The sequence below is a fragment of the Corvus kubaryi genome, unplaced genomic scaffold (genome assembly GCF_017639235.1).
Source record: "Corvus kubaryi isolate FWS band 111438036 unplaced genomic scaffold, C.kubaryi_AGA036_p1.0 37396, whole genome shotgun sequence".
Classification (NCBI taxonomy): domain Eukaryota; kingdom Metazoa; phylum Chordata; class Aves; order Passeriformes; family Corvidae; genus Corvus; species Corvus kubaryi.
In genome coordinates this window covers 9,301,302-9,329,155 of record NW_024581135.1, presented here as the reverse complement: position 1 = coordinate 9,329,155, position 27,854 = coordinate 9,301,302, and the positions used below count along the sequence as shown (strand labels likewise).

General features: G+C 47.2%; 2 protein-coding genes across 7 annotated transcripts in view; both read right to left on the bottom strand.

The window, feature by feature from the left end:
- HEG1 (heart development protein with EGF like domains 1) overlaps positions 1–9,741 on the bottom strand; it is a 52,751-nt gene extending 43,010 nt beyond the window's left edge. For 3 of the 5 annotated variants that reach the window (XM_042040301.1, XM_042040302.1, XM_042040303.1), the window contains exon 1: positions 9,300–9,740. In XM_042040301.1, the coding sequence (XP_041896235.1) occupies positions 9,300–9,483 (184 nt within the window). In that variant the 5' untranslated portion in view covers positions 9,484–9,740. Of the gene's footprint in view, positions 1–9,299 lie in introns of all 5 variants that reach the window. The other 2 variants (XM_042040300.1, XM_042040304.1) reach the window with 1 other exon arrangement.
- Positions 9,742–17,748: 8,007 nt separating this feature from the next.
- Positions 17,749–27,854, bottom strand: part of SLC12A8 (solute carrier family 12 member 8) — a 50,535-nt gene continuing 40,429 nt past the window's right edge. The window contains exons 10-14 of one of the 2 annotated variants that reach the window (XM_042041166.1): positions 26,739–27,411; positions 25,782–25,879; positions 24,106–24,223; positions 21,794–21,854; positions 17,749–18,858 (exon numbers count right to left, since the gene is read on the bottom strand). In XM_042041166.1, coding sequence (XP_041897100.1) covers positions 18,693–18,858; positions 21,794–21,854; positions 24,106–24,223; positions 25,782–25,879; positions 26,739–27,411 — 1,116 coding nt within the window. In that variant the 3' untranslated portion in view covers positions 17,749–18,692. Of the gene's footprint in view, positions 18,859–21,793; positions 21,855–22,156; positions 22,506–24,105; positions 24,224–25,781; positions 25,880–26,738; positions 27,412–27,854 lie in introns of those variants that run through there. The other variant, XM_042041167.1, reaches the window with a different exon arrangement.

Here is a 27,854-nt window from a genome sequence, read left to right as displayed (position 1 = left end):
GCTTTTGCTGAAAGAGTTGATAATGTCCTAAAAAGAATTAACATTTGGATGTTAGTCCTGTAACCAAATCTGAATCAAACAATGATGACTATTCAAATATCTAAAGCTACTCAGGAGTATTTTCATTTAAGCCCTACCAAGCTTGTACCAGGGGTAAGGAGGTTTCTAAAGATGCCTTTGTGAGCACCAGCCACTGAAACCCTTCTCCTTGTCCCTCCAGACACAGATACAATTATACCCAGCTCCAGCACAAAGATAGAGGCTGAATTACAAGAGCAGCATTATGCTCCACAATCAGGGTCCTTGATTCCAGTTGACAAGGAGAGCAAATCATGCGCAGTTGGTCTGTGGATGCTTCCACTCCTGGAAATCATTCCCATCACAGGACAAAAACGAGTTCAATAGACAGGGTTACCTTTTGTGTTTCCTCCCCAAATTGCTAAATTACCTTGTCAGTTTGTGAGATCTTACCAGTAATGCAGGGTCAAACCTGGCCAACACTTGTCTGGGGTATTTCTTTGCAGAAGGTTTAACTACCAGCTACTACAGTTTCCCTGATAAGAAAGTGTTTTCTTACCTATAGTGGCATAGATGTAGCAGGACAGTTATTCAGAGATGCTGTGAAACCCTTCTCATTTTTAAAAAAGTGGTATATTTATCTACCATTCTGGGGTGATCTTGCAAGGGGAGATATATTGAGACCCCTTGGGAGATGGCCTGAGACCCCTTACAAACCTGCCTTTTGCTTTTATAGAGCACTCAAAACCAAATGAAAAAACCCTCAATATCCAAACTCCCACATCAACCCTGCAATTCATGCATTCTCCAAAAAGTGCTGTCTTCCCCCCAAAATAGATCCTGACACCCTGGGTGGGTGGGCAGCAGTACCCTCTGCTAGGCTGTCACAGAAGGTATCTTTTGGATAATATATTGAGGCCAAACTTAGTGTGATTCATCCCCGCTTCAGCAAAGTTCACCAGAGCATGACGTTTCACATCAGTCCTCAGGGCTTAAGAGATTTTCCACAAGAGGAAGGGTGTTAACACCAGCATCCTAACAAGCAGTGATGTGAATAATTGTGCTCCATAGATCTAAATTCCTCTTGTCACTCCAGATGCAGAAGTGCCTTTCAGCATGCTCTTCAAGGAAAAAGCTCTCCTTTGCTACCGGAAACCAAAAAAGCCTGTCCATCAGTCTACAATGCCTGCACAGGATTTCTTCCATGCTCTGGAGACCTTGCAGGAATCTAAGGGTGGTTCTGGTAGCAGAAATTACCACAATGTCTGCCTGGTTATAGAGGCGAGAGGTCAGACTGATCCTGTAACAGCTTTCAAAACCTTGCCATCACAGCGTGCTAAAAAATAGCTGAGAAAAACGCCCTAAATGTGTGTGTGCAACTCGATGTCTTCTGGGAAATGCAGCCTGGGCCATACCCCTGGGACAACAGCTAATCCTGCTGACTTAACCCTTTGTGCACAGTTTGCATGCCTTTCTATCAGACCACTTAAAATTCCTCCTCACTCCTTTCCCACTGACTTCATCTCAGAGTTAAAAAGAAAAGGTTATTTTCTCCCAAACTTCAGTGGCAAGAGCTTTGTTGCCATCAAATCACTGTGTAAAAGGTCCCTTAAACATCTCCCTGTTTGCCTTGGCAAAAGAACTGCAAAGGTCATGGCACTTCCAGAGGACTTTTTCCAAGCACCGAACTGGAAGCCCAAGATGGGGTACTCACACTGCAAGGCAAAGGGAAGGACCTGCAGCATTTGGTCACAGTGCAAGTGACACCATCACCCTCAGCCAGACCACAGTCAGAATGCTGCAGAAGCCGTTTTAAAAGTCCTCCCAGCTTCATGTCCTTGCACAGAGTGAAAAGGCAGATGGAGCTTGTTTCTCCCAGTGGAGAGTCAATCCACCAAGGTCAAGGCACTTGCACAAGGTATTCGGACAGCTGGGCAGAGAGCAACAGGGTTTGCCCTCGGCGTTCCTGCTGTGTTACCCTGCACATCTCCCTGTTCCCTCTCTTCCCCTAGCAAAGCAGGACAATGCAGAGGGTTGCACTTCTGCAGATGCAGTGGCAGAGCCCTGCCAAGCCGGGGTGTCTGAAACAACCCTTCTGTCTGGACACAAAAGCTTCTGGAGACCAACTTTGAGCTAGTGGTATTTTTAAATACACCCAACCTGGGCTTCTTCTATGATTCCTGGATTTGCAGCTAATGTTTTCCAGGCTTTTTTGTCTACCACCTCAACAGCCAGAAGCTCTTTTTCTACCCCTCTAAGTGATTCTCCTGTAATGACAACTCCAGGAGTTGGGGTTTTAAGGAAAGACAGCCAAATCTTAGGAGGCTCTTGACACAGATCCTGACTTTTGGCAGTAGTGCTCCCTCGCCCACAGCTGAGATGCTGACTGCAGCTTGGGAGATGCTTAAGTGACCAACTGCAAACCTATTTATCAAATGACTCCAAGTCAAGGGCATGGCAGATGCAAAAGCAGATATAACCCTCCTCAACCGCCCTGCCTGCACAGAGGACAGGCAGCTGGAAATAGCTCCATCCAAAGCCACAGAGGGATGGGGACAGCAGAACAGGAGCAGCAACAGTTTGTAGGTTATTACACCCTAGTTTTGCATTTCAGGCACTTTTAAAATTGTATTTTTATAGCTGATGCATTTCATACTGGTTTCTGAAGGAATGAAGCTCTTGAGACAGCTTTGTTTGTTCTCATACATTAAAACAAATTAGCCTGGAAGGCAGAGACCTCCAAGACAGCAGGTTCCTACAGGTTTTGTGAAGACCAGCATTTTAGTAGATTCCAGTGTGTGTCCAGCTTGGGGAGCTGCTGCACCCAGAGCAAGGGGGACCCCCATGGCTCGGTCCATGCCCTGGCCCTGAGACCTGTACACACTCAGCACCCACAGAGCCCCAAATAAACCACATCACACACTAATGCCACCCACCCTGTGGCGAGCAGAAGAGAACAAACTACAAGTATTACTCACAGAGTAACTTTCTCAAACGTCTCTCTCCCATGGGTTTGCCCATACACCGACAGCTCTGAAAATGAGCCTCTTTCTCCCCTGGTTTTATACAGCCAGGCTTTTGACCCCAGTGAGTGGAAACCTTGCATCATTTTACCTTCCTCCAGCTGATCCCTCTGCTCACCCTGGCTCTGCCTACCCCTTCTCCAAGTCTTCATGACCATGAGTGGCCATCACCCTCTCCAGGACCCAGCCAAGATAAAAAAAACCAAATTAACAGCAAATAAGGGATGTAACCCAAGGTCCTAAAACCTGTATTATATACCTCATGGTATTCAGATCCTACAAGAGGTCCTCATTTTATACAAGAACCAGTTCCTATTCCCTTTATCCCCTGTTCTCTCCAGAGCACTTCAGCAAACTGGGTCTGACAGCAGCGTTACTACAGCACAAGCAACAGCTACACTAACAGCTTGGAGGAGCTGAAGTTTACAGAGCTTCCTTTACTCAAGGGAACTGCATTTTTCTAAGATTATATTATTACTTGGGCTGGTCGCTCAGTAATGCAACATCATTTCCCTTTTGGGTGGGAAAGTTCTCTCCTTGTCCTCAGATGTGAATGATTTCAGCCTGAAAGGATGAACGCAGACTCTGCATGAACTGTGCCCCTTGCTGAAGCAGCAGGATGTTATATATATAACACCTGGGCATTAAAAAATATATGGTGATGGGTGCACACACATCAGCTGCATGTATGCAGAAAACGGTGAGAGAGAAGAGCTGCCAGATGTGACAAAACCATTTTCTCCTGAGAGGCACCCACAGACTTCATTCTTTCACCAAGCCTGTGCTCGTAGCCCTCTTGCATCTCCTCTGGATGAATATCCCAGCAAATGAACCTCTCGTATTTACAGAAACAGCAAATTACAATGCAAATGTTGCAAAAATTGCTCAAAGAAATAAAAAGTTGAATTTCTAATCAGGTCAGCTGCCACTGAAAATTGGATTCTGCCTTCTGTGCTCAGTCATTCAGGAAAGAGAAAAAACCTATTGTATGACCTACATCTTCAATTGAATGTAAATAACAGGGCCTGTGGTTGGGGTATTCAGGCCTCGTGACGAGTTCGCTCACAAGCTACAGACTATGGATTTAGTATTGAACATTTTCAAGGGAATATTCTGAACAACCAACCTTTGATTTGCGTGGAGCACCTTCTGACACTCCAGCTGGTCAAACTGCCCCAGTGCTTCTTTGCACCATTTCAACAGCAGAAAGACACCAGAGCAGGTGCCAGGATCTGGCCTTGCCCCTTTCCAGAGAAGCTCTGTGCACATCCGAGAGGATCAGCCCAGGTTTTAGCAGTGCTGTTTGTCTGCCCAGAGATATCCTGACACCCCCAGACAATTCTCACCCCTCCATACCAGAGAAACTCTCCTGAAACTATGTGAGGAAAGAAAGCCAGAATCCAGAGGGTTTACACTGGCTGTCTACAATCCATCCAGCTCCAGATCATCTCTCTGGGGGTGTTTCAGGGGTTGCAGCCCTGCCTGGAGCACCCCAGGTGGCTGGACTGGGCGCAGAGGCAGAAAGGCAGTGTTTCTGTGCTGCAAAAAGTCAGCAGGCTCAGCCACAGCTGCACCCTGCCACTCCATAGCTATCCTTATTTTGGAAATGGCACACAGCTCCCATTGATGGGGAACCCACAGTGCCAGCCAGGAGGTCCCTCTGGCAGCAGCTCCAGAAGAGCTGCGGACGTTGGTGGTGCCTTAATCTCTACACCACAGCACTGAAACTATCGCTGTGCTGACAGGTTTTATTGGCTTGATTAGCTTGTTAATTGAAATAGTTCTTTATTCTGTTGGGGTTATTTTATTATCATGGATGAATGCCTCATTAAAACGAACACAACCAGACTGATGCTACCAAGTTTCATGGTTTACATTTTGGATGCACAGGCACAGTCAGCAGCATCCATTCATTTTCACTACAGCCACCAAAACCAACAGCTTTTCTAACCTGGCATCGTAACCCCTCTGCTAAATGAGCAAAATCCTCTGCCACCTCTGAGAGATGTGATGGTGATGGAGCTGTCAGTCTCAGCAGCTGTGACATGCTCCCTGCAGATGAGCAGGATGGGGAGAATGGAGGATGGAGCACACACAACAGCTTGACAGTTCAGTCACAGAGGGTTTCTGACTGCCAGCCCAAAAATTGGTATCTGTAAGAGCAGGTGAAGGAAACAAGTTGTCCCAGAAACTCCATCCTCCTCTAAACAGATCAACATCTGCAACTTTTGATACTGAAAAAAGTATTTGCTGAGGAAGGCATCCCTGCAGCAGCAAGGCTGGCATCAGCCCCTGCAAACATGGCAGCAATAGCCCATCTCCCTCGTCCCCCTAGCCACAAGTAAACAGAGCAAGTTAAATTATCCTTCCCAAGTGGTGATGGCTGCTGGAGCAGAGCATGCTTGCCAACACGTGCTGAATGGGCACAGGCTGGTGCTGGTGGTTTGGTACTGGGAAATCAGACTTTGTGGAGAGCCCAATAATGAGCTTCAGCTACAGCAGCTCCCCCCTTACCCGCTGCCCTGCTCACAGCTCCGCACGCGCGGTCACCGCGCAGGGCGGTGTCAATCAATACACATCCCTGTGTGCTCCCTGCCAGCCAGGTCACACAATTAGCTCCCAGACTGTATTCATTTAGCACTTAAATATCACATAAAGTGCTTCCACAGATTGATGCGAACCCAGCTGGTCAGTGCACGACCCCTGCTACCTTCCAGGGCTTGGGATGGGGAACAGGCAGGAAAGCTGATCTCCAATCTTCTTTCCTTTCTGAAATGCCTTTTCTTCCTTCTCGTTTCTTTTTTGCTTTAAATTATGTACCCCAAAGGAGCAGAGCTAAATCCATACAACCCCCGGGACTTCATGTTCACAGCACACCAACCAAATCCACTTACAGCTCACAGAGGAGCAGCAAAGATGCCCGACACAGGAAAACCCTGCAGCCTTTTGATAGTGACGTGGAGGCGCTGGAGGCAATCTTTCCTTGTCCCTGCACCACAGGGGGAGGAAGCATTCTTCCTGCGCCACCCACAGTCACCTGAAGTTGCATCAAAGCTAGAGAGCAGCATCTTACACCTCTCTGCATCAGTGTGGCCGTAGGGAGAGCCAGGCTTCTGCCCCCAGGAGCCACAAAATACATACTGCAAAATGTGAGGCAGGTTTGGAGGCAACACCATACCTTTGTGCAAACAAGCATCCTCAGCATCTTCTTCCCTCGCTCCTAACTTTGCTTCTTCCTCACACAGAAAGTTTCAGACAGAAAGTTAAAAATATACATAAATAAATACAGACTGTTCAGCCACTCTAAGAGTTTTGGAAACTTTCTCCCAGCAGCCACCCTAAATCTCTGCTGTGACTAAAGCTGCTTCCTTCCCAGGTGATTTCATTCCTCATTTCCAGGGCTCCCACCAGGGAAGCCACAGAGAAAGGTGGCACCTGCTATGGGAGAGAGGGAACAGGGACAGAAGGACAGACACAGATGGCAGAAAAGTAGATCAGCTTCTCAGGGAAAGCCCATTGCCAGCAGCTCCGTGCTGTGCTGGGCACCATGGCAGAGCACCTGTGTGGGTAGAAGTAGCAGGAAAAGGGACATGGCAGAAACAGGGAGACCCCAGCCATAGTGACTTTGTCAGGGGCTCAGTGCTACCTCTGCTGTCCCTGTGGTGTCACTGGAATTATTCCCATTTCACAGATGGGAATATATAATATTATATAATTAAATAATATAAATTAAAATACCAAGACCTTCAGGAGGACAGAGCTTGTAACCAAACCCTGACCTGACCCAGGCTGGTGGCAGACAGTGCCCTTCAGCTCACTCGGTGCCCATGTGAAGTAGCTGCCAGAAAAGATTTCATGGAGGAATTTGATAATGCTTTAACTTTACTGTCACCAGCTTCCTTGCCTCCTACTTCACCTATTTTTTTTTTTTTTCTGTGTTACTCTCCTTGGGTTCAGACCATATTTTAAACACAGGCTAAAGCCATCTGTCCTCATCTCTCCAGCAGACAAGCCCACAGAGGGTCTGGCAGGGAGGGTGGCAGATGCAGGCTGAGGCACAAGCTGGCCAGGAAGGCAGTGAGGCTCCAAGGGCAGCCCTGCTCCTGCGCCGCTCCCTTGCCCCACGCTTTGTGAGAGACTCAAAAGCCACATTTCTACACCCACTGCCTCACCATCTGCTCACTAAGCCCTGCCTGAGAAAGGGCTTTTGCCGCCCAGCCTCAGACTGCTGCAAAGGGAGATGTAATCTTCATTTCCTGGTAGCGCTGGGGTGATGGGCTGGCAAGAAATGCTCCCCCAGCTTCAAGCAAGCATTTTCAAAGGTGGGAAATGCCTCTGAGGGGCAGGAGCAGCGGTGACACAAACAGGGATTTCTTAGGAGTCTACAACTCAACCTGAGAGCAATTCAGGAGATCCCCCCAGCCTGCTCCCATGACGCCAGACAATTCCCTTGACTGACAGGCATAGAGCTGGAGGTAACAGCGAGTGAATCGCAGCTGTCACGACCCAGTGTAATTCATGATGCCGTTTGCTGGGGAGCGAGCTACTGCTGGGCTATTTATCACTCCTTCACGATGCATCCCCTGTTCCTTCTGGCTGGGGCTGACATAATTCACAAGCACCTGTAGCTGCTGAACACTGGCTGCACCGAGCAAACCCTCCACTGCCGAGATGGGCAGCCAGACACTGGTGGCCTGACAAGTGGCTTTTCCAGCATGTGGACAGATAGTCCGAGCTTTTCAGACTCTTAACAAAGGAAATGCATTCCTCCACTAACTCTCAGGAGTCATCAAGGTCACAGGAAAAGATGTCAGACCGAAAGCTGAGATGAAATTAAATACTTTTTTTCTGTCCGCCGAGGAATTTGCGCAGCTTTCGTCAAGTAATAGGTGAGCACTTCTCTGGCAAGTTGCAGATTTTATCTTCACAAGGTTGGTAGCAGGTAAGACAGCATTATTCTCTCCCAGTTTGGAGGGCAAACCGATACTTGGAGTGGCACAAAGTGGCTGAGCTGGGAACAGACCCAAATCTCCTTCATTTCCATGCAATATCCTAGTCACAAAGCTGCTCTCACACAAGCACTGCTAGTTAGGAGATTTCTAATCCACTGCAGGGTACATTCCAGCTGATATCCCCAGCTATACATTTGGTCTAGTGTGGATACATCCTACAAAGGCACGCCTTGGGCTTGTGAAAAAAAACTAAAATGTTATAAATGTAGTTTTGTCACATTTCCTGAAATTTTACAGCTCCATGCAACTAAACCCCAAGTTCCAAAGCACGATGTTCTCTCCTCATCGGAAATTAAAAGATGAAATTTGACAGTCCAGCTCAGGCAGGCAATGAATCCTAAAACCCACTTAAAACCTACGCAGGACTAATTTGACATATTGGATTCCTTATACCACCTGCAGACACCCAATGCTTTCCAAACTCATTGAGAATTAGTCATCCTTAGAGCTATGTGCCTTCTTTGGTGAGTAAGTGAGCCAGTTTACTGAATGGCACTTGAAATGTCCCTGCTTGTTCTGGGAAAAACAAGGTTTATCCTGTGCTGAAACCAAATTCAGCACAATTTGTAAAGCACAAAACTAGGCATTGCTCATGATACCAGCACTGTAGATGTGGCATGCAAGCCACAAAAATGTGACTTTATACATGGCTAATCTGACAGTCTGTAGGCTATGCAGAGAGAGGGGGTATTTAGAGAGACCTAATAGCATCTGTTCCCACATCTGATGGGGGTCAGTACCTAAGGTGAGATGAGAGCATTTCTGAAAACAAGCAGGAAGCCACCCAGATGCCAAAGATACAGGAGCCACCAATTTCCCCCCTGGATAGGTAGACACGTGTGGATAGTACTCCTGGTGCCCCCCAAAGCCTTTCTCAAGTTCGTCTGCAAAGTTCCCACTGCTTCCACCTTCCAGTCAGTCCACACAGCTACAACGTGTTCACACTTTCCCACCCACCATTCCCATCCCAAACCTTCACCCACTGAAGCAGTTGCCTGTAGCACGAGCTGGGCAAGGTTAAAAAGGGAACGGAATTGCGGGGGGAGTGTTACACTTCGCAGCTGAAGCGGCTCTGGGTGATGTCGGGATGCTCAGCAGCCCACGGTCGCGATGCGGTGGGGAGTGTGCGGGGTCCCACGCCACAGGAGACCCGTACGATGTGCACCCCGCGCACTCTCCGCCGCACCACGACCGCTGCCGGGGTGAAATCCCGTCCCTACCCTTATCCCCATCGCGGGGCACTCACCCGGGCTGCCGGCGTGTCCCGCGGCGGGAGGCGAGGAAGGGCGGCCGAGACGGTTTCGGGACGGAGGAGGAGGAGGGGGAGGTGGAGGAAGACGCCGTGGGGAAGCGAGGGGCAGCGACCCGGCCGGTGGGACCGGGACCAGCCCCAAGCCCAGCAGCAGCAGCAGGGTGCAGGCTGCCGGCATGGCGCTGGGGGTGGATGGAAGGGGAGGCGGGGGGGGGGGCAGGGGGGTGGTTGTTCACATACCCGGAGCGGGGCAATGAATAACCACGTAAATAGCGATTTTTAATGAATTCCCCGTGCGCCCCCCCCCCTCGGGGCGGCGCCTTAAAAGTGCGGGGTGCCCATAGCGGAGGGGGCGAGGGGGGGCCCGGCTAGCAGCAGCAGCAGCAGCCTGCGGCCAAGTGCCGGCGCCCGAAAGTAAAAGGGCAGGCGGCGGAGGCTCCTCCTCGAGCCTGACATCACCCAGCCGCGGCTCGGCTCGGCTCGGCATGGCCCGGCTCCCCACGGCCCCCCCCACCCCGGCCCGGCCCGGCCCCCAGCGGCCGCCCCCTCCCGCCCCGCGCAGCCGTCGGGCCGCCCGATCCCTCACCCGGCTGGCTGCGGCATCAATAGGAGCAGTAGTAGTAATAGTAATAATAATAATAATAATAAAAATTACGTTTCGTTTTACTTTTACTTTATTTTTCCTGCTGCATCTCGCAGCCGCGCTGGGCGAGCAGCACCCCCCGTGCCCAGCGCCCGCAGCCGTCGCGGAGGCGCCCCGGTACCGCGTCTAAACGCGGGCAGCGCGCAGGTCCCGCGCCCCGCGCAGCGGCACCCGGCGGGCACGGCCCCCCCCGCTCCGGCAGGGTCACCCCCCTCCCGCACTGGATAGCCCCGAACTTAATTCCCATGGAAATCGAGTCCTTGACAAATAACTTCAGCCCTTTCCTTGGTTGTAAAGCTGACTCCCTTTAAACGCCAAGCAGCAGCGTTGGAGGCTGCAACTTCTTGCAGTGGTGAATTTCCCCGGCTGGGCTGTACGGGAGGCAAAGGATTTCCCTTCATTGTTCTGAAATTCCCCTTCATAATTTTATGCTCCTGGTTCTGGGAGAGAGCACGCCGCGGAGCTGTGGGGTTGGGCTTTGCCGGAGCTGCCGGCATCCCGATGCGCCAGGTTTGGGGTCCCCGGCTGAGCTCTCCCTCCCCAGGGAACACAAACCCGTCCTGGCCAACCTCTCCCCTCGAGTCGCTCCTGGGCCCTATGCTTTTCCCTCGAGCTGGTTCAGAATCAGACTTGATTTCCACAAGCCAAGCAAAATCCGATCTTCCAAAGTGGAGGGTGACAGGTGGACAACTCACCACGTCCAGACGGCTGCAGCCTCCGACAAACCCGGGGTTTGGTCCACAGCCCCCCGCTGCTCGTTTCGCACTTCACCGAAAGCCGAAGTCGGTGGCTGATGTACACAAACTCTCCTGAAAGCCTCTTTCCACCCAAGAGGTGGCACTGATGAGCCCCCACCAGCGTGTTAGTGGCCTTGGCTTTACCCCGTCAGAACTTGCTCTCCACTGCTCCTGGGCTTTTATCTCCACGTGCGAGTGTTTTTTCCCGCACCTTCCCACACCGCTTCTCCGTGAAGCACACTCAGGAATCCTCATTGTGCTACTTGAATAGTTATGGACGAAAGCCCTTGGAAAGGCTGCCTCTGAGGCATTCCTCTATCATTCCATGCTCTAGTCTACTCTCCACGGCTTTTGCCATCTTCTTGCTTCAAATTTGTCTAAACCCAAGGAACAAGTAAAGCCATGTCAATTTGGGACATGAAGCACAAACCAATCATGATTATGCTTTAGTCATACAAGTAAGCACCCTAGTCTTGGCAAATGGGGTGACCTGAGTGACCCAGAAGCCACAGGCAGTCACCACGAAGGTGCCTGATCTACAGAGGATATCTTTAGACTCCTTCATTCTATGTGCAGGTATTTACACATTCTGTATGGAATAGTTGTGCAAAACAAAGCTTTCTTCTTGATAAGACAGAGAGACCAACACACAACAGAAGCTCAGGGGAAGAGTTGTGAAGTATTTTGATACTTTGGGAGATGGCACAGGGGGTGCAATGCAGCAGCTCAAGCACTTGGGGATATCTTTATACACGAAATGCAGGACTCCACGCTACCAATTCCTAAGATAGTAAATAATGTCCTTAATAAATATGGTTCTTTAGAAAGTTTTGTTAGTCCCTGGAAAAAAGCCTTGCCAGCCAGCAAATCTGACACTTTTAACTGTGCAGTACAGGTAAGGCAGCAGGGGCACAGAAACCTCTCTGAGGCCAGTGATGCACCCTCAGGGCTACAGGGGGCAAATTAAAGCCAAACTTCGCCCCGACATGAAATGGATGCTCTTCTGTCCACTCACTCTCAAGCCTGAGGGCCCTAATACTGAGTCTAGAGCTTTTTCCAAGGGACTTCCCCAACATCTAAGCCACAACAGCAGCTCCCCACTCTTACTGCATCCTTCCAAGCTTTAAATCCAACAAGCAGGAAGCACAGTATCAAATGCTTTTCCAAAAAGGTCTCAATAAATTCTTCCTACTGTTTCACTCAACAGGCCCACCGAGAGCAATAGCAGACACAGGCAAATGCAAAACAAACACTGCTGCAAGAAAAACCCGTGTCCGTATCGAACAGCTCCATCTCACCATTCCCTCGTGGTGCCCCCAGAGCACGACCCACCATGCAGTGCCACTAGCTAGGAAAGCTGGGAAGGCTGAATTAACCCCCTCTGGAAGTGGGGGGAAGGGGGTAGCTGATGTCCTCCCCAAAACTGCCATTAAACCTGCCTGACCTGCTGCCTTTCTGAACCAAACAGGGCACTTGTGACCATGACAGGGGTGACCACAAGGACCATATGCCCAAGTGCAGAGCCTGCAGCAGGAAACACTGGCCAAAGGGCCCTGTGCTGCCCTTGGATGAGCCACATCCTGGCAGGGCTTAGTATTGGTGGGACAGGAATGCCATTGCAGCCTCTGAAGCCCGTGGCGGTGGTGAGGCTGCCGTCTCCACCAGCCCCAGCAAAAGCCCCACGAGCATGAACCCGTGAGCCTAAACCAGTTCCCACCATCAGAAAATAATCTCTCTCCTCTCTCCATCGTGGTCCCAATCACGAGCAGCACATTATTTACAAGCAGCTGGAAAGGAAACACCGATATTCAGGCAGCTTCAGACTTCCCAAATGTAGGCCCTTCCCCTGCAGGCGCCAGATTTGCCAAGGTTTAGTGCCTGTAAATTTAAAGCTACTGTGTTTTCCTGCCATCTTATTTTTCATTCCTACCTTCAGGGCTTCGTAAGGAATATCGCTGCATCAATTATGACTGATATTTTTGAGATCCAGTTTCAACATCCACATGAAAACAGCAGATAAAAAAATCTCACTTTGTTGGTTTTTATTAAAAAATTACTGTTTTACCCATTGGAACCGCAGAGGGTAGTGTGGAGGCAATACCAACCCTGCCAACCACGTGATGAGTTTGACACCCTCCTGGGAGGCTGGGAAAGAAGCTTCAGTGGTGGGAGAAGGAAGCACTGCAGCAGGATGAAGGCGGCTGTGTGAAGCAGAAGCGCTCAGTGAAGGGCACTGGCACTTGGCTTTTCCCCATGTGGTGCTGGAGTTGTTTATCCCAGTGGCACAGCTGCACGCCCCGCTGCCACATCCTGCTGATGCTGCTTCCAGGGCCGCTCCAGGCCAAGGGCTGCTCCCCTCCCTCCTTGGGACCACAAACTAGTAGGAGATTTAAATGCATAAAATCATGTCTGAGGAGCCAGATGGGCCAGGCAAAGCCTGGTGTCAAGTAATGCCACAGCATCCTCCTGAATGAGGCTGCGACCTCAGACATCTCCCCAAATTATGTACAAAACACATTTAACACTTCCATCTGAAAGCAACCAGCACATTCCACACACAGCAAAGGAAACAAACAAACAAACAACCTCATCAACACAGGAAACCTCTAACAAAGCTATATATAAAGCATGATTGATATTGATTAATAGAAACCCGTCCATCACCTTGTTCTGGGGAGGGAAAATACAGTGTGTTTTTATTTCACCTTGACTTCCAGTTTCCAGCTTGAGGGGCTAGAGACATATGACCAAATTTGCTGGGTTCTACATTGTTTTGGTCTGAAATCACCAAAAACCACAGGATTCTGTACAGGAGAGGCATCTCTGTAGCACTTTGTGAAGATTACAGTGGCTGGTCCCTTCTCTCTGGTTCTATAGGAGCCTTTCGCAGCACAGCCAATGTCATGAAACTCCTGCAGCTCCCTTGAAACTCATCCCAGATCTGTCCAAAACTTGGATCAGGCTCATAAACTTCAGACAAGTTTTAAGTTGATGATGAATTAAGGTACAAAGTGAATATTTTCTCCTCCTGGAATTTGTTATTAAAAGCCCTGAGTTTCCAAAGTGGACAAATAGTTCCTAACTGAGTAATTAATTACCATCCCATCTCCTCTTGATGCCGCAAGCCATCCATTAATGGATACCAATCATCCAAAAGGCACTTAGTACCTGACCGTTTTTCTTGAAATTTTGGGGGTGGTGGTATTTTATTGATTTTTTTTTTAACAAGAGCTGCTTGCCTTGTACCTCCATTGCAAGCAGCTTGTTCCAGATACTTGATATTTGGAGGTCAGGATGGATATGGGTCTTGTGATCTCTCTTCATCCCTCACAGAAAAATGCACAACTTGAAATGATGTCGCATTTTGAATCCTGTCACTGGAAAAAAAATCCTTTCTTTTCAGGGGGAAAAAAAAATAAATCAGCCATCCAAATCTATCTGGGAAGCAGCAATTCTAAATTCCTTATTTATTTCTTTTAGGACCTTTTTCAGCCAGCTCTGGTTTGGAGCACACCCAGACATTTTGGAGCTGAGCTAAACACTTCAGAGCGGTGCCCTTAAATCTGGAAAGAAGCCCTCAGTGAAATTTAGACATGACACCTGGATCTGATAAAGTTACAGGTGTACTCCTTGACCGCTAAGTTTCTGGGAACACCCAGGCTTCCATTTGCTATTGCAGAAGGGGGGGAAAATCCCAGGTATTGGGGGATATGAGCATAAAAATCATGTGAAAAAAGCCACGAGGAGCAGAAGGCAGAAAGGAAAGGAGCCTCTCCTGTGCAGTATGGGCTTTAAAGTGATTTATTTTTAGCCTGCAGTTTGCTGCTAGAGCCTCTCATCCGTAGCTTTTAAGGCTGTTACTGCTGAGGTCTCACCTTGTCTTAGGTTTAAGGGGTGCTATGCCAAATCTGGGTTGCAGCAAGACACCACTGCAGAATATAACAAGTGCATTATGTTCCACTTTCATACAGAGCTAACAAATTTATAGGTTGTCTACAAAATATTCTCTCTTTTATCCGTGTAATTACCTTCTCTAAAATTCACCGGGCAAGGGCAATATTTCAAATAACTTCAATTTCCCACTAACCTAAATGTTAATCCTAGGCTGGCTCCTGTGCTTCAGCAAATCTCTTCTGACCTTGCAGATATAAGTATGATGGTGTTTAAGAAACTCTGCCTGTCTGAACCTAAATCAGAGGCACATGGGTGAGAGCAAACCACCTCATAAGGTACAGGGACTCCCCTGAGCCCTAGATTCAGCCATGCACACAAGCATCAGTTCATATTCTGTCACCTTTCTTGGCCACTTCAACACTGTGGTCACAACTATCTGCTGTGAATAAGTGACCATGGCAGGTGTGTGATGTTTTGGTCACCATACACAGCAATAATCATGCAAGGAAACTCAAAGCTGATCAAGAGAAGCCAAGAGGAGAGAAACAAAAAAGAAAGTTTGAGCTAAGATACGGATTTAATGAGCTTGATTCTCCCTGTGCAGACTGCTAATGGGACACAGAGCGGGGTGGATGTCAATTTATACCAACAGAGAAACTCTCTTAATGCCAATATCACAACAAAACTTCACTTTTCTTCTGCCCATTCTTAGTCCTGACTATTTGTGCTGCAAGTTTTTTGAGGCAGAAAATTCCAATTTCTGGACCCGCTTAGTGCTAAGGGATCACAAATGCAGCATGAGCTTCCAGACAGTACTGCAAGGCAAGTAATAAAATATTTATCCTCAACCTCCTTCTGTGCTTGTATGCTCTGCAAAGGAAACCATCAAAAGTAGAGCCACCAGTTTACAGCCGGAGTCCTCAAAAGGAACAAAACCATGTGCCATATCCACATCTCTCTAGAAAACAAATGTTTTCACACCTTGACCCATTGCAGAACATTTTGATTTCTTATGTAATAATAATAATAATAATAATAATATCAAATTTCAAATCAAAAGGAAAATAATTATAGATGATAAAAAAGCTCACGTGGCTTAAAAAGCAGTAAGGCCTTTCCATAATTACATCAGCCAAGCTGCAACCTTGATATACAACAGGGCATATGGTGCTCAGAGCCGGGTCCCAAACTCACCTTCAGGGAACCTGAAAGCCCCAGCATGTGGAGGCACAGCTTGGCTCTCAGGGGATGAAAGCAGCACATTACCACTCACAGGAGCAATCCCCACCCACATTTCTTCCCCTCAGCCACTAAATGTGAAGCTGATAAATTCCTGCCCTCCTAATTTCACCCATTTTTTTTAGAGTGCTACCAAAACTACAGCCATTTTTGACATTGACACCACAATCTTTAGCCGTACAACTGCTTTCTTTCTTTCCTGCTGGAAAAGTGTCCTTGATGGGCAAAGCCCTGCATACCCATAGGGCCTGGATTTGTGGAGTCTCCAATGTTACCCAGACTGGTGCTAAAACAAGGCTTCCTGCCACTCTTACCATTAACTACACCAGAGCTAATGCTCCAGGGAAGATCAGCATGTCCCTTTCCAAGCATTACCCAGGAAGGTTGCTGTACTCATAACCTGTAAAGCAGCAAGGAAATCAGCCTTGTGCAATGCATTTCTCCCTGCAGATACGAGGGAAAGACCAGGTGCCTGTGCTTACCAGGTGGTGGAGGGAACTGCTTCCTGCTGTGGTGGTGGTGGAGGTGCCAATGAAGGAGGTGGCAGAGTTTCTCCAGCAGCACAACATGGAGCCCAAAGACCTGGGACAGTGTGCTCTGCAGAGTATTTCCTCCACTGCCAGGTCTCAAGAGAAGCAATCCAGCGCTGATGCCAGAACTGCCGCTGTCTTCTTCCAGGAATACCAAGGCACAACCCATCCCCGCACCCCAGAGCCATCCAGGTGTCCTCTCACCAGGGCCCTGCATGGCACAGCACAGTGCCTTTCCCTGGCAGCCAGCAAAAGCTTCACCAGCACACAAACACAACAGGAATGTTTCCAGAGGATGCTCAGGTACCAAGGGCTGCTGGACAGTGGTGGCAGGAGAAGGGCACAGCTGCTGCACTCTTAGCTGAAAGCAAAGCTGTGGGACCTCCTCCCAGTACTGCTAGACCAAGGGAGACTAAGGGGCCCATCATGTCCCAGTTTTGGGGACGAGCAGGGGCCACAGCATTGAAGAGGCAAACACTCTCCACCAAATCACTTGATTTCAACCAGTGCAACTCCTCAGCGAGCGAGATACACAGCCAAGGACCTTCCCCAACCTCCCTCTCTGGATCTCCTAACTCATGTCTTATTTTGAGAAGGGAATTAAATTGTTTAGTAGCTAAAAAAGAAGCTACCTAGGAATTTCTGCCTATTAATTTCTTCATACCATGCTCTGGGGTTTTCTTTTGTTCAGGCTACAGAGAAATGCCAGGCTGAACAATCCTTGACTTGGGAAGAAAGGGACCACGCATGTGACCAGACTTTATGGAACACAAGATTTTACAGCAATGGCATTATGGCTGGGTATGAAACTCTAACACAGCCCCAAGCAGCTTGCCAGCAGTGGGGCAGCACCAAGGAGTGCTTGAAGTTTGCACAACAGGGGCATCTACCAAGGTTAAGGATGCTACAAGCACAGGGAGGGCTCTCTAGAGCCACTGGCAACAGGGAACCCAGGGGAAGCTTCAACACGGACCCACAATCCACACAACAGACCCAGACTCTTTGGAAACCAACGGCAAGAGGCAGGGAGGAAGGAATCCTGGAAGGGTGCTTCCAGCACTGGATGACCGATTTGAGGTGGCTCAGAGCTGGTCACACAAACACAACTTCCCTCTTGCTTCTATCGAGATAATTAAGATTAAAAGCACTTAGTCAAAGACCTGCAACCTTGAAAAATGAATACACTTTCTGCAGTGCGCCAAGGTGGCTCTTTTCTCCATGTCAGCAGAAAGCCTCCTGTGCCTCCCTCTGTAAGAAAACTGAAAGAGCCAAAGCTGCAGCTGGCCAGACCATGGGATGGGACCCACCCCACCTGGTAATACCAGGACACTGAGCACTGGCAAGTGGAATGGTGCTCAAAGGCATTGAGGGTACCCACAGAAAGGATGGAGAGGAGCTCCTGGTATCTCAGGCTTTTATTGCACAGAAGGAGAAATAAATAATCTAAAGGCTGGAATTATCAGAGATGAAACAAAGTGAAAGGCAGTGATTTTCCCCTCCTCGTAATGTCAGAACTGATGTGTGGTGCTGGGGCTAAACTTATATTGCTAAAGCCATTCTGAATCATCTGTCCCTTCAGCTGGGAAACACTCTAAGTGGGCCCAGCTATTTTGTCAGGTCTCAGGTCTCACATCAGAAAGGATGTGGGAAATAACTATGAACAGCTTCTAAGACATAATTTCACAGTTTTACAGAAGAGGTCATTATTCTGCATTACTGCATTTAAATGTGAGATTTCAGTAGTGAATACACTTCATAATCTTCTCGTACTTGCCACTGATTCTGGCCTATTGTCTAACACCTTAAAGTACTTTCTAAGACCTTGGTAATTGAAATGCTGAGGTAGAAAATTACTGTATTACAAGCAGGGAAATTCATGCCAAGAGGAGAAGTGAATTGACCTGGAAGGTCGCATCCATCCGTGGCACAGCTGGGAGTGGGGCACTGGCTCCTGCTGTCAACGTCACTGCTCCCAGGCAGAGCGTCCCCAGTCACCCAGAGGACATCTGAAATGGGGTGTTGTAAGCTTTTAGAGCAACAACCTCTTTTAGAGCTCAATAGGACTTGTAATTGAATTCTTTAAGAGGGTTATACTGTCCTCAGTAACTCATCACTTCGCTGGACTGGCCCTTTCATTTCCATTTTTTCCCCTCAGTTTGGGCAAAGTTTGAAGCCCAGCAATGTTGTAGTTTGCATAAACAAGCAAGCCTCAAATACACAAATAGCCATTCACATCCTTTGTGCGTATATTCAAGTATTTCACAAGGCACTCGTGGCAGCCACTAGCACTTCTAAATGCTTTTTGAAGTAACAGATTGATTGCGTGTGTGTGTGTGTGTGTCCTTCACTGGAACTGGCTGCCAAATTCCTCTCTGCTGATGAGTGAGGACTGGTGATAGCGGTCCCGTGAGGCGAAGTCCTCGTTCTCCTCGGTGAGCTGCCTGGTCTCCATGCCAACTGTTGCAAAGGACGGTGTCACCACGATCTGCTCCTTGGGAGATGGCCTTCTCCTGCAAGCAGAGAAGCAGAGGTGCCTGCATCACCCCTTGCTTTTTATCCATTACCAGCCATGCTCCTGGCTGTGCAAACAAGGCAGGGTGATGCCGGGAGAGGCTAAATCCTTCTCGGTGCCCTTTGGAGGCACAGAGCTAACCTGAAAGCATTCTTCTTAGAAGGAACACAAAAAATGTACTCCCTTTTCCCAAATAAACACTGCAAAATATACATTTTTTTAACAAATGTGTTTCCTCTTTGGATATAGACCATGGCAAACACCTTCCACACTGTGCCGGAGAAGAAGGAGCACAAACCATTTCTAATGAAAAATATCCTTTTCATAGTTTCCTAAGCAAAAAAAAGATTACAATAATTTTTGTAACTTTTAAATAAAATGGGAGATTTTCCTGAAATCTCTTCATCCCTGAAGCTGATTTTAAGAAAACCCTATTGGCATTTTAAAATCAAAACTGTAAGACAAATATAGCACTAAGACCTCATCAAGCACCTAAGAGCCTTAGAGGTGTCAAGAACCCTTGACTGCTTCCAGCACCCTTGTAGTCTAGTGGGATTTATTATTTTTCTCAAATTCATTAAAATATCTTGACTGGATTTCAGAGCTTAGAAAAAAACTCTGAATTAATTCAGTGCAATTTCTTGCAGCACAACATGGATGGGCTTCAAAATGACCCACCTGGCTCCCAAGCAGAGCCCAAGTTGGCTTTGTGGCAGTATGGGCAGGAGCCCTGGCACTAGGATAGGGTGACCAAGCTGGCTGGCTGACCTAGAGATTGTACTCTTTGAGGAGAGAGAAACAGGATCAGTTTCTACTTTGGGCACTCACCAGATCTCCCCTCAACCCTCCTTGGCAGGGTCCTTGATCATCATTGCACTGACCAAAGCACCAAGGACTCTGTTGGTCTGTAACCCAGAGATAAAATCCCCCTGTGACAACAGCACCTCTCCACACGAGAGGCAGGGATAGTTTCTGCTTTCCACACACAGTAATTCCCCATGAAGCCTCACACCTCAACCAGACTCCCATGGGGATTTCTGACAACGGGCAGGAGACACGGCTCAGATGCACCAAAGGACTACTGGGAGGAAAATGCTGTTCTATCATCACAGAGGCGCTGAGCTAAAATGACCAGCCACAAATCTGCCTGGGATGGAAGCAGACAGAACTGCCCGGGATATGAAGCAGCAGGGTCTGGCTCACTGTGCCATGAGTACTTCTGGCAGCATTTCAGCATGGTCCCACACACCCTGTTCCCAGTCTCAACTCCTCACCCTTGGCTTGGGCTCGTGTCACCAGGCCAGCAAAGGGACAGGGAACAATCCCTTACTCCAAATGAGATAAGCAGACTATGCGGTGGTGCATCCCATGCCCCCTGCCCCTTGGGCCGCACTACGATCTGAGAAATGTTAGGCCTCAGCCTTGACAAACAGCACCTGGGCTCAGCTCCTCTTGAGCTTATCAGAAACACTGTCTGCTCCAGGGAACTTATGCTGTCTAACAGCTCCTGTTTTTTAGTGAATATCCTTGGAAACTTATTTTTCTTGCATGAGTAACAACTCAAGTGGAACTGTTACAGAACATTCAAAGAAAGTTACTGACCCAAACTGTGGCCAAGATGGAAAATTACTATGACCAAAGCCAACTCTCTCGCTACACTCTAAGCAGCAGTCCAAAATGAGACCCTTTGAGCTCTCCTGGCCCACAGTGGGCTGAGACCAGCACCTCTGAGTGGGGCCTCTCAGAGCAGTGAACTCTCAAGTTTTCTGTACTTGGAGGACCATCAATGAATGCTGATGATGGAGCCTGGGCTGATTCCCCTGCTCCTCAAGGTTCAACCCTTCACCTCTTGATAAGATACAAAGGCATCAGAATTCCATAAGTACAATAACCATTTTGTTAAATGGTTTAAATTAAGCTATAAATTAAGTGCTGTTATGTCTAAGACCTTCCATGGGGTCCTCAAAGAGATCCCTCACTCCTGGCTTCTCTCCCCAACCACTTCTGCTACCAAAAGCATGTGGTCATATTATAGGAACTGTGGGCAGAGACAGGACCTGTCAAGACAGACCAATGTGCTTAATTGCCTGGATTTTCATTTATTTTAAAGGAGCCACCAAGTTGGCACATATAATGCATGGCAGCTGGTGTTGCACAGTCCTTGCTACAGCATTCACTCACCCCAACAAAAAAGAAAACCCAACAGACTGGGAAACTCAAAGCTCATTGTTCAGAGAGAGAGGTGCTCATAAGCGACTATAGGAAACCCAACATGATGGAATTAATAATTAATAGTATCAAATAAGATTAACAAAACTAGTTAATAACCAACCAAACAAAACCCTCAAAGTCATCTGGGCATCAAAACCCAAGACAATGCTACTGCAGTCCCATGCAAACTCAACATGGAATGGTTCCTTCACCAAAGACCCTATTTATCATATTTGTCCTGAAGTTATTGCAGCTCCCTGCCCCAGGATTTCCTCTCTGAAACTTGAACACAGCTGCCATGTGTGCCTGTTCCACACTACCAGAGGAATTCTCCTTCAGTGAGTGGTGGGTGGAAGAGAAGTCTCCAGTTTCTCATTTCCTTTCAGATTTTCCAGTTCAACCTGAGCCATAAAGGTTGAGCACAGACCTTTGGGGTAAGATAAAGCTTCAGGCACCAAGATACTGTTATCAGCTGACATTCCCACACACAAAGCAGAGGAGACTCCTGCTTCCCCACATGCACAGCCAACCAAATGCCAGGCTAATGGGAGCAAACAGCTCTTTTTACCATCAAGTAAGAATAACGCTGAGTATGCAAGAAGGGGCAAAAAGACTGCTTAAGGTAATAAACAAGTCAATTCTTCCAGCCCTCTCTGTGCACATTAGTGGGTCACGGGAACAACGAGCAGCGTGTTGGTCACTGCCAAGTGACTGGTACCAACCTGCATGAAGTGATCAAAATGGACTTAATCCAGCCAAAGAAACTGAAATTTGCTGCTGCTCCTACGGAGAAAAGGCACAAGAAGTCAGTATGCTGCTAATTCTCTCATAATAGCATTACACCACTGAATTTTTGCATAAAATCTCAAACCAGCACGCTTGTTATTAGTCTGCGGTACCCAAAGATTTTGTGATAGTGAGAACATTCCTGCAGTCTTCCTACATGCTGTGGCTTTTAAACAACTGTCTAGAAATGAACCCAAATTTCCTATGGGGAACAGCTATCCATTCCCAGCCCGACAGCTTGTTAAATCCATTCCCAGCCCGACAGCTTGTTAAACAGCATGCTTCACTCATGCTCAGTGAAGCATGAGCAAAGCACAAACACCCACCACAGTACCTTTCACTCCCTGGACTGCATAAACCATTCCCACTGCAGGGACAGGGAGACAGAAGGAGTTATTCAGCCAGCCTCAGCCAGGGTGGCTGTGGTCTCACCATTCATTCCCTCTTGTCTGACCCCACAGAGAGCTGCTGAGCTTATTACACCAACACTGATTTCTTTTCTGATTTCTCAGTAGTTAGTTTCCTTCACTGGCTCCCTGCAGGGGCAGGGAAGTGCCAGAGCTGGGAGCAAAAGCAGCAGGAGAAGTTTATGGTGAGGGACAGGGAGAACTGAGCCCTGTCAGCACCTGCTGGATTTGGTTTAGGCTGCTGGAGAGGAAGAGAGAGAAGGGATGTGTAAATCACAGGGCATTTCACCTCCCAAGGTCTTCATCTAGCTCCTAATCCAGAGCATCTCTCAGGCCACTGTCTCCCAACCTTTCTAGACAGAAAGGCTGTTTGATCCTTTGAAGAGCAAACTCACAGATCAGTGGGAGCGTTGTGACCACAAAATAACATTCCCTCACAGGCAAGAAAAAATCAGGCTGAATTTTGAGCATTCACTTCTAACATTTTCAATGCCATACACTGTTATTCTGTACGCATGAGAATGCACATGCAAGAGAAACCAAGAAAAAAATGTCTAATCATGCTGCTATTTCTCAGATCAGCTTCCAAAACCCTCTACACGCTGACAGAGAAATTCTTATTAAAGTAATTTTTGGTAAGTATTTCAAAAGCAGACTACAGAGATATAATGCAGTGAGTATACAAAGGCAAAAAAGATTCCAACACCTGAAAACATTATTTGTGGTTTGTTTAATGTATGGGGGCCATAAACAACTTTGTTAAAACTTATAGATATATTTCAAAAGATACAAAATGGCAACTACTATCCACAATCTCAGCTCTTTTCTACTATCCCCTACAGATACATAGAAAGGAAGTCACTCAAGAGTAGAAAAAGAACAGTTGAGCAATGTTTGGATGGTGGTGATTAGTTTTTGGCTTCTCATCATCTGTGTTTCTGAAATCTAGTACTTGCTTACCTACTGTCTAATGATCTTTCTCCTAAATAAACCCAGGTAGCTATTTCTGCACATATTGCATATGAATTCAGGCTCTTGATTTTTCTCATCCTGGAGAACAAACTGCACATCCAGGCATGCACTCAGCTATGTATGCACACATGTACCGATGGATGGATGGATGGATGGATGGATGGATGGATGGATGGATGGATACATTCATGAGCAGGTGAGGATGCCCACACCATGTCCCTTCAGAGACACAGAGCACTGCAAACCCCCCCGCTGGCCTTGCCAAGCAGCTGTGAGCTCTCATGAGCTGCTTGCTGAATGTTCTTCAATATTTCATTTTGAACTTGTTTAAGCTGATCACATGCACAGATCTCTCTAATGCCCTCTGCCTAAAAGTATTTTCCCAGATTATGTTCCCAACATGGTCAAGGTGTTTAGCTCTGGAATCAAAAGGTTCTCTTGTTCCACAGTTATGAATGCTGAGATTTGATGCGACACTCACCATAATTCCCATTTTCCTTAAAGTTCTCTCAGGTGGGTTTAGATTAAGTTTATTAAAACTTATTTATGGGAGGTTTTTCTCATTGCTGGGATACATTTACAAACTGTCATCCCTATCAAGTCTTAGTATCTGGTTTTGTAATTTAAAGCACAATATAATAAAGCAATAAGCATTATGTTCAAACTATCCAACCAATGCTAGTCACAGCTAGAATCCAAAAGAAAATCAGACTCAGAGAGAAAATGTATTAAAACTAACAATGAAACAAATCCTCATTGTTCACTGTGTCACCTGCATATTAAACACAAGAGTCTCAATTCCTAATTAAGTTTAATTAAAGTTTAATGAATTTTTAAGCAGGTTTAATAATACAGGAAGAAAAACTCACCAAGAGGGAGTCCTGGGCTCACTTGGCCAATGTAGAAATACAGAATAACTGCTGCTCCCAGGCTGACAAGGGTGTAGATCCACTGAATGACAAACATTATGATGAGGGATACGATTGCCTGTCGGAAAGACACAGTTCGGGGTTACCCCAGAGTCTGGGAGATAAGACCATGCTGACAGTCTGACAGCCATTTTTCTGCAAAGCCCAGTTTTCCATGTTATGGAGACTCATTTGTTTTCAGTCTTAAAAGGAGGGACAGCACAGGTTTACAGTGTCACCCTCAGCAGCATGGAGGTAGCTCCAGTGAGCTACCCTGAGTCGCAGAGGCAGTGTGGGTCTCTGCTTGGGCTTCTCCAAGAGGAGTATCCAGAGGCTCACCTGCTCAGGAGGAGATTTGGCTCAAGTTGCATAAAAACAGGGGCAGAGGTAGCATCTCCGTGGGAGAGGCTGCCAACGGCAAGGGGCAGCATACAAAGAAAGAGCTAAAATGGTCCCAGCTGACACAACCAGTGAAGCTCAAAGAGAGAGGGCAGAGGGGAGAGGAGTCAGGATGAATAAACACATCCAATTTTTGCTTTTGTGATTTTATTTTGCATTGTCAATCCCATCCCAGCTCTGTTGCAACCTCCTTCTGAGTCTGATTATTGACAGGAAACCAAATCCGCTTTAATGAGCACGTCAGTCACCCCTGTAAGCAAATTGCCCTGCGAAGGCAGAGAGCTGATGGCTCTGCCATGACGTGCACTTGGGAGCCACGTTAGATACGAGCCCAGAGATGGCATCAGCACACAACCTCCTAAAGATGTCATCCTGAAGAGGGGCCACCCCAGCACTGCAGCCCAGGAGAACCCCTCACCAGGAGCTGGCTGCTGGCAGCAGCAGCAGTGAATTTGAAAAGTAGGTGTCAAACTCCATCTGAGGATTAAACTAACATGGTTTGGTGGGTTGTTTGAGTGGGTTTGTTACACTTTATGCACAGCTATGAAATCCTTATCCATGCAGTAAAGCCATATGGCTCATTCATTATACCTATCTGACCCTTTCCCTGTCATCTGCCCAATAATCCATCTTCCCAAGATGAATTTAGGTGTATAAACTTCTCAACAGCTTGAGGCAGAAGCTATTTAAAAGTTATTTAAAGTAACATGCTGTAGGAATGCTCTCCTTTCCTCCCTCGAAAGATGGAATTTCACAGCCGGGCTGCTGGTATCAGGAGGTCAGCACTAATGAAATCCCACCCCAAGCTTGCAGAAACTGGCCCATGAATAAAAGCAACACAGCTTTGAAGGTGATGTCTCAGTCCATCCCACAGCAAGAAAAAGCAGACTGGCACATGGTGAAAAGAGGGACACTAATTTCTTTTTCCCCATTCAGCAATGCATCTTTAAAGTCCTAAGACTCCAGACTTTGAATTTGTACTTTTGAGTTGGGTTGGGGCTTTTTTGTTTGTTTGGGTTTCTTCCTATTGTTATTTAATTTAATATGCCATCAGGCTTTCCCTGAATTTGGACTGCTGGATGCATGGTACCTTGAGTATTTAGTTCAGGTGACCTGCAATACGAGAATCAAAAGCCATTATTTAAAGTACTGGAGTATTTACACTGCAGTGTGTGATGAATTTCCTTCTGTTTTCTACAATCACAAACCACTTCTCAAAATAAGAGAAAATTACTTACACCAGCAAAGGCAATCCAGTGACTGAAAAATCTGGAGTAGAAGGATTCTGGTATTTGCTGAATTCCCAGTTCTGGATTTTGTTGCTTTATAGATGTTTCTACAAAAAAAAAAAAAAAAAAAAAAAAAAAGATAATTAGAAAGGAGTTATAAAGTGGAGTTTTTTCCTCTACTTTACATTACCACATTCCAGGAACCAAAGAAAAAATTCTATCTGACAGCTGGGTACAACAGAGTTCAACCAAAACCTCTAAAATGAAAACTGACAAGAAGTGCAAGAAAAAACCCAGAAAGTTGCCAGATCTGGTACTAAGTCCATTTAAAGGCAGCATCTGTCTATCTCAGTCTCAGTTTCACAATTTGTGAAATAAGAATAATACTTTTCTCTCTCAGAAGGGTTTAGGAAGCTTAACTGACTAATGCTGATGAAACACTACAGCACTGGGAATGACAAACTCCATGCACACACACTGTACCAAATACCCACATCACCAACAGAACAAATTCACACCTTCACCTATGGATGCTGAGTTACAGACTCCACCTGTGTTGTGGGGACCACTGCATTTTGATAGCCTGAGTTTTAGACTCACACAGCTCTAACCATCCATCCTACCCCACACCAGGACAACGTATACACCCAAACCCTTTTTAATGTACAGCATTCAGCATGCCTGCGAAGAATTATGAGTATATTGTAAACAACCCAACACTAAATTTAGTCCTGCCTGCTTTCCTGTGATTAATCTTCTGTAGGAAATTGCTTTGGAACGTCTCCTGTGATGCCTTGCAATGAGCTCTACCCTCACCTGGAATAAATGATATTATTGCCATGAATCACTGAATGACAGCCCCATATAAAGCTCGTTTCACGCCTGCCTTCAGGAAAGCACTGGGAGGACCAAAGTTGTAAACAATTTCCTCTGAGCATGGAGATGTCCATCTCCTGCAGCCCTTACCTTCTCCCCTCGGGCCAGGGAGCATCATCACTTCACTGCAGAGCTGTTCCCTCTGCTCCAGTGTCCTGGGTGTGTGCTGGGCATCCGCAGTGGGTGGTGAGCACAGACCTGCATCCCGCTGCCTGCCCATCTCCTCCACATCCTGCTGGCTCTTGTGGGGCTCTGGGGTCTCATCCTGGCCGTACTGAGCCAGGGGAGCATCGTGATGGAGATCCAGGAGAAAGCTGTCTTGTAATGTCTGCTTGGCTGGCTTCTTTGCCTTCTTTTGTTTGACCTTTTGGGTTAAATTCTCAGCTCCTTCTCTTTTGCAAGTACTTGGCTCACTAAAAAATGGTTTAAAAAGCTGGTCCATGTCTTTTTTGAATTCCAGCAAAGTGCCATTTGATCTGCTTTGAATTACTCCATCTGCTGCATGGCTGGGGAGCTTGTTGAAAATTAAAGGCTGGGATGAGTGAGCAGGTCTAGCAGTTCCCATCTGGGTCTCATCCGGTTTCTGCTGAATGTTGTAGCTCAAGGATAGTGAGAAGTAGGAATAGTCCACAGCAATATATGTCAGCATGAAGTTGATGGTGACTATGGGAGCAAGAACATTCACTTGCCCAATGAAGACAAAAGCCATGGTGATGAGACTTGTTAAGCAAATCGCAGCCACTGGAGTCTTGTTGGGGCCTTTCTGGCTCATAAATAAAACAAAATTACATTTAAATTAATAACCATGAACCTTGCCATGAGGATTCCCCACTTTCTCAGCTGCCATGTATGGTTACCTGGGTTGCCTGCAGTACCCCCCTAGCCATGAAATGCATGCATGCATGTGCAAACAGAGGCTCACAGGCTTAATAAATTAAAGAATAGGCTGAAAGCCAAAAGCTGGTGAGCTCCCACCTCATCCCTAAGCCTTATTCAAGCTCTGTCTTTGGTAAATTCATCCACTCTCACTCATATCTCCATGGTAAAACAATGTCATTAAAGCAGCAATAAGCCTTCAGAGAGATTTGTGGGGCTTATGGGAAGCCTGGCAATAAAACGTGTTAATTAGAGTTAACTGTTCATCTCTAATTATTCTACAGGACTCTGCACCACTGCCTACCCAAAAGGCTCCCTCGTGCTGCCCTT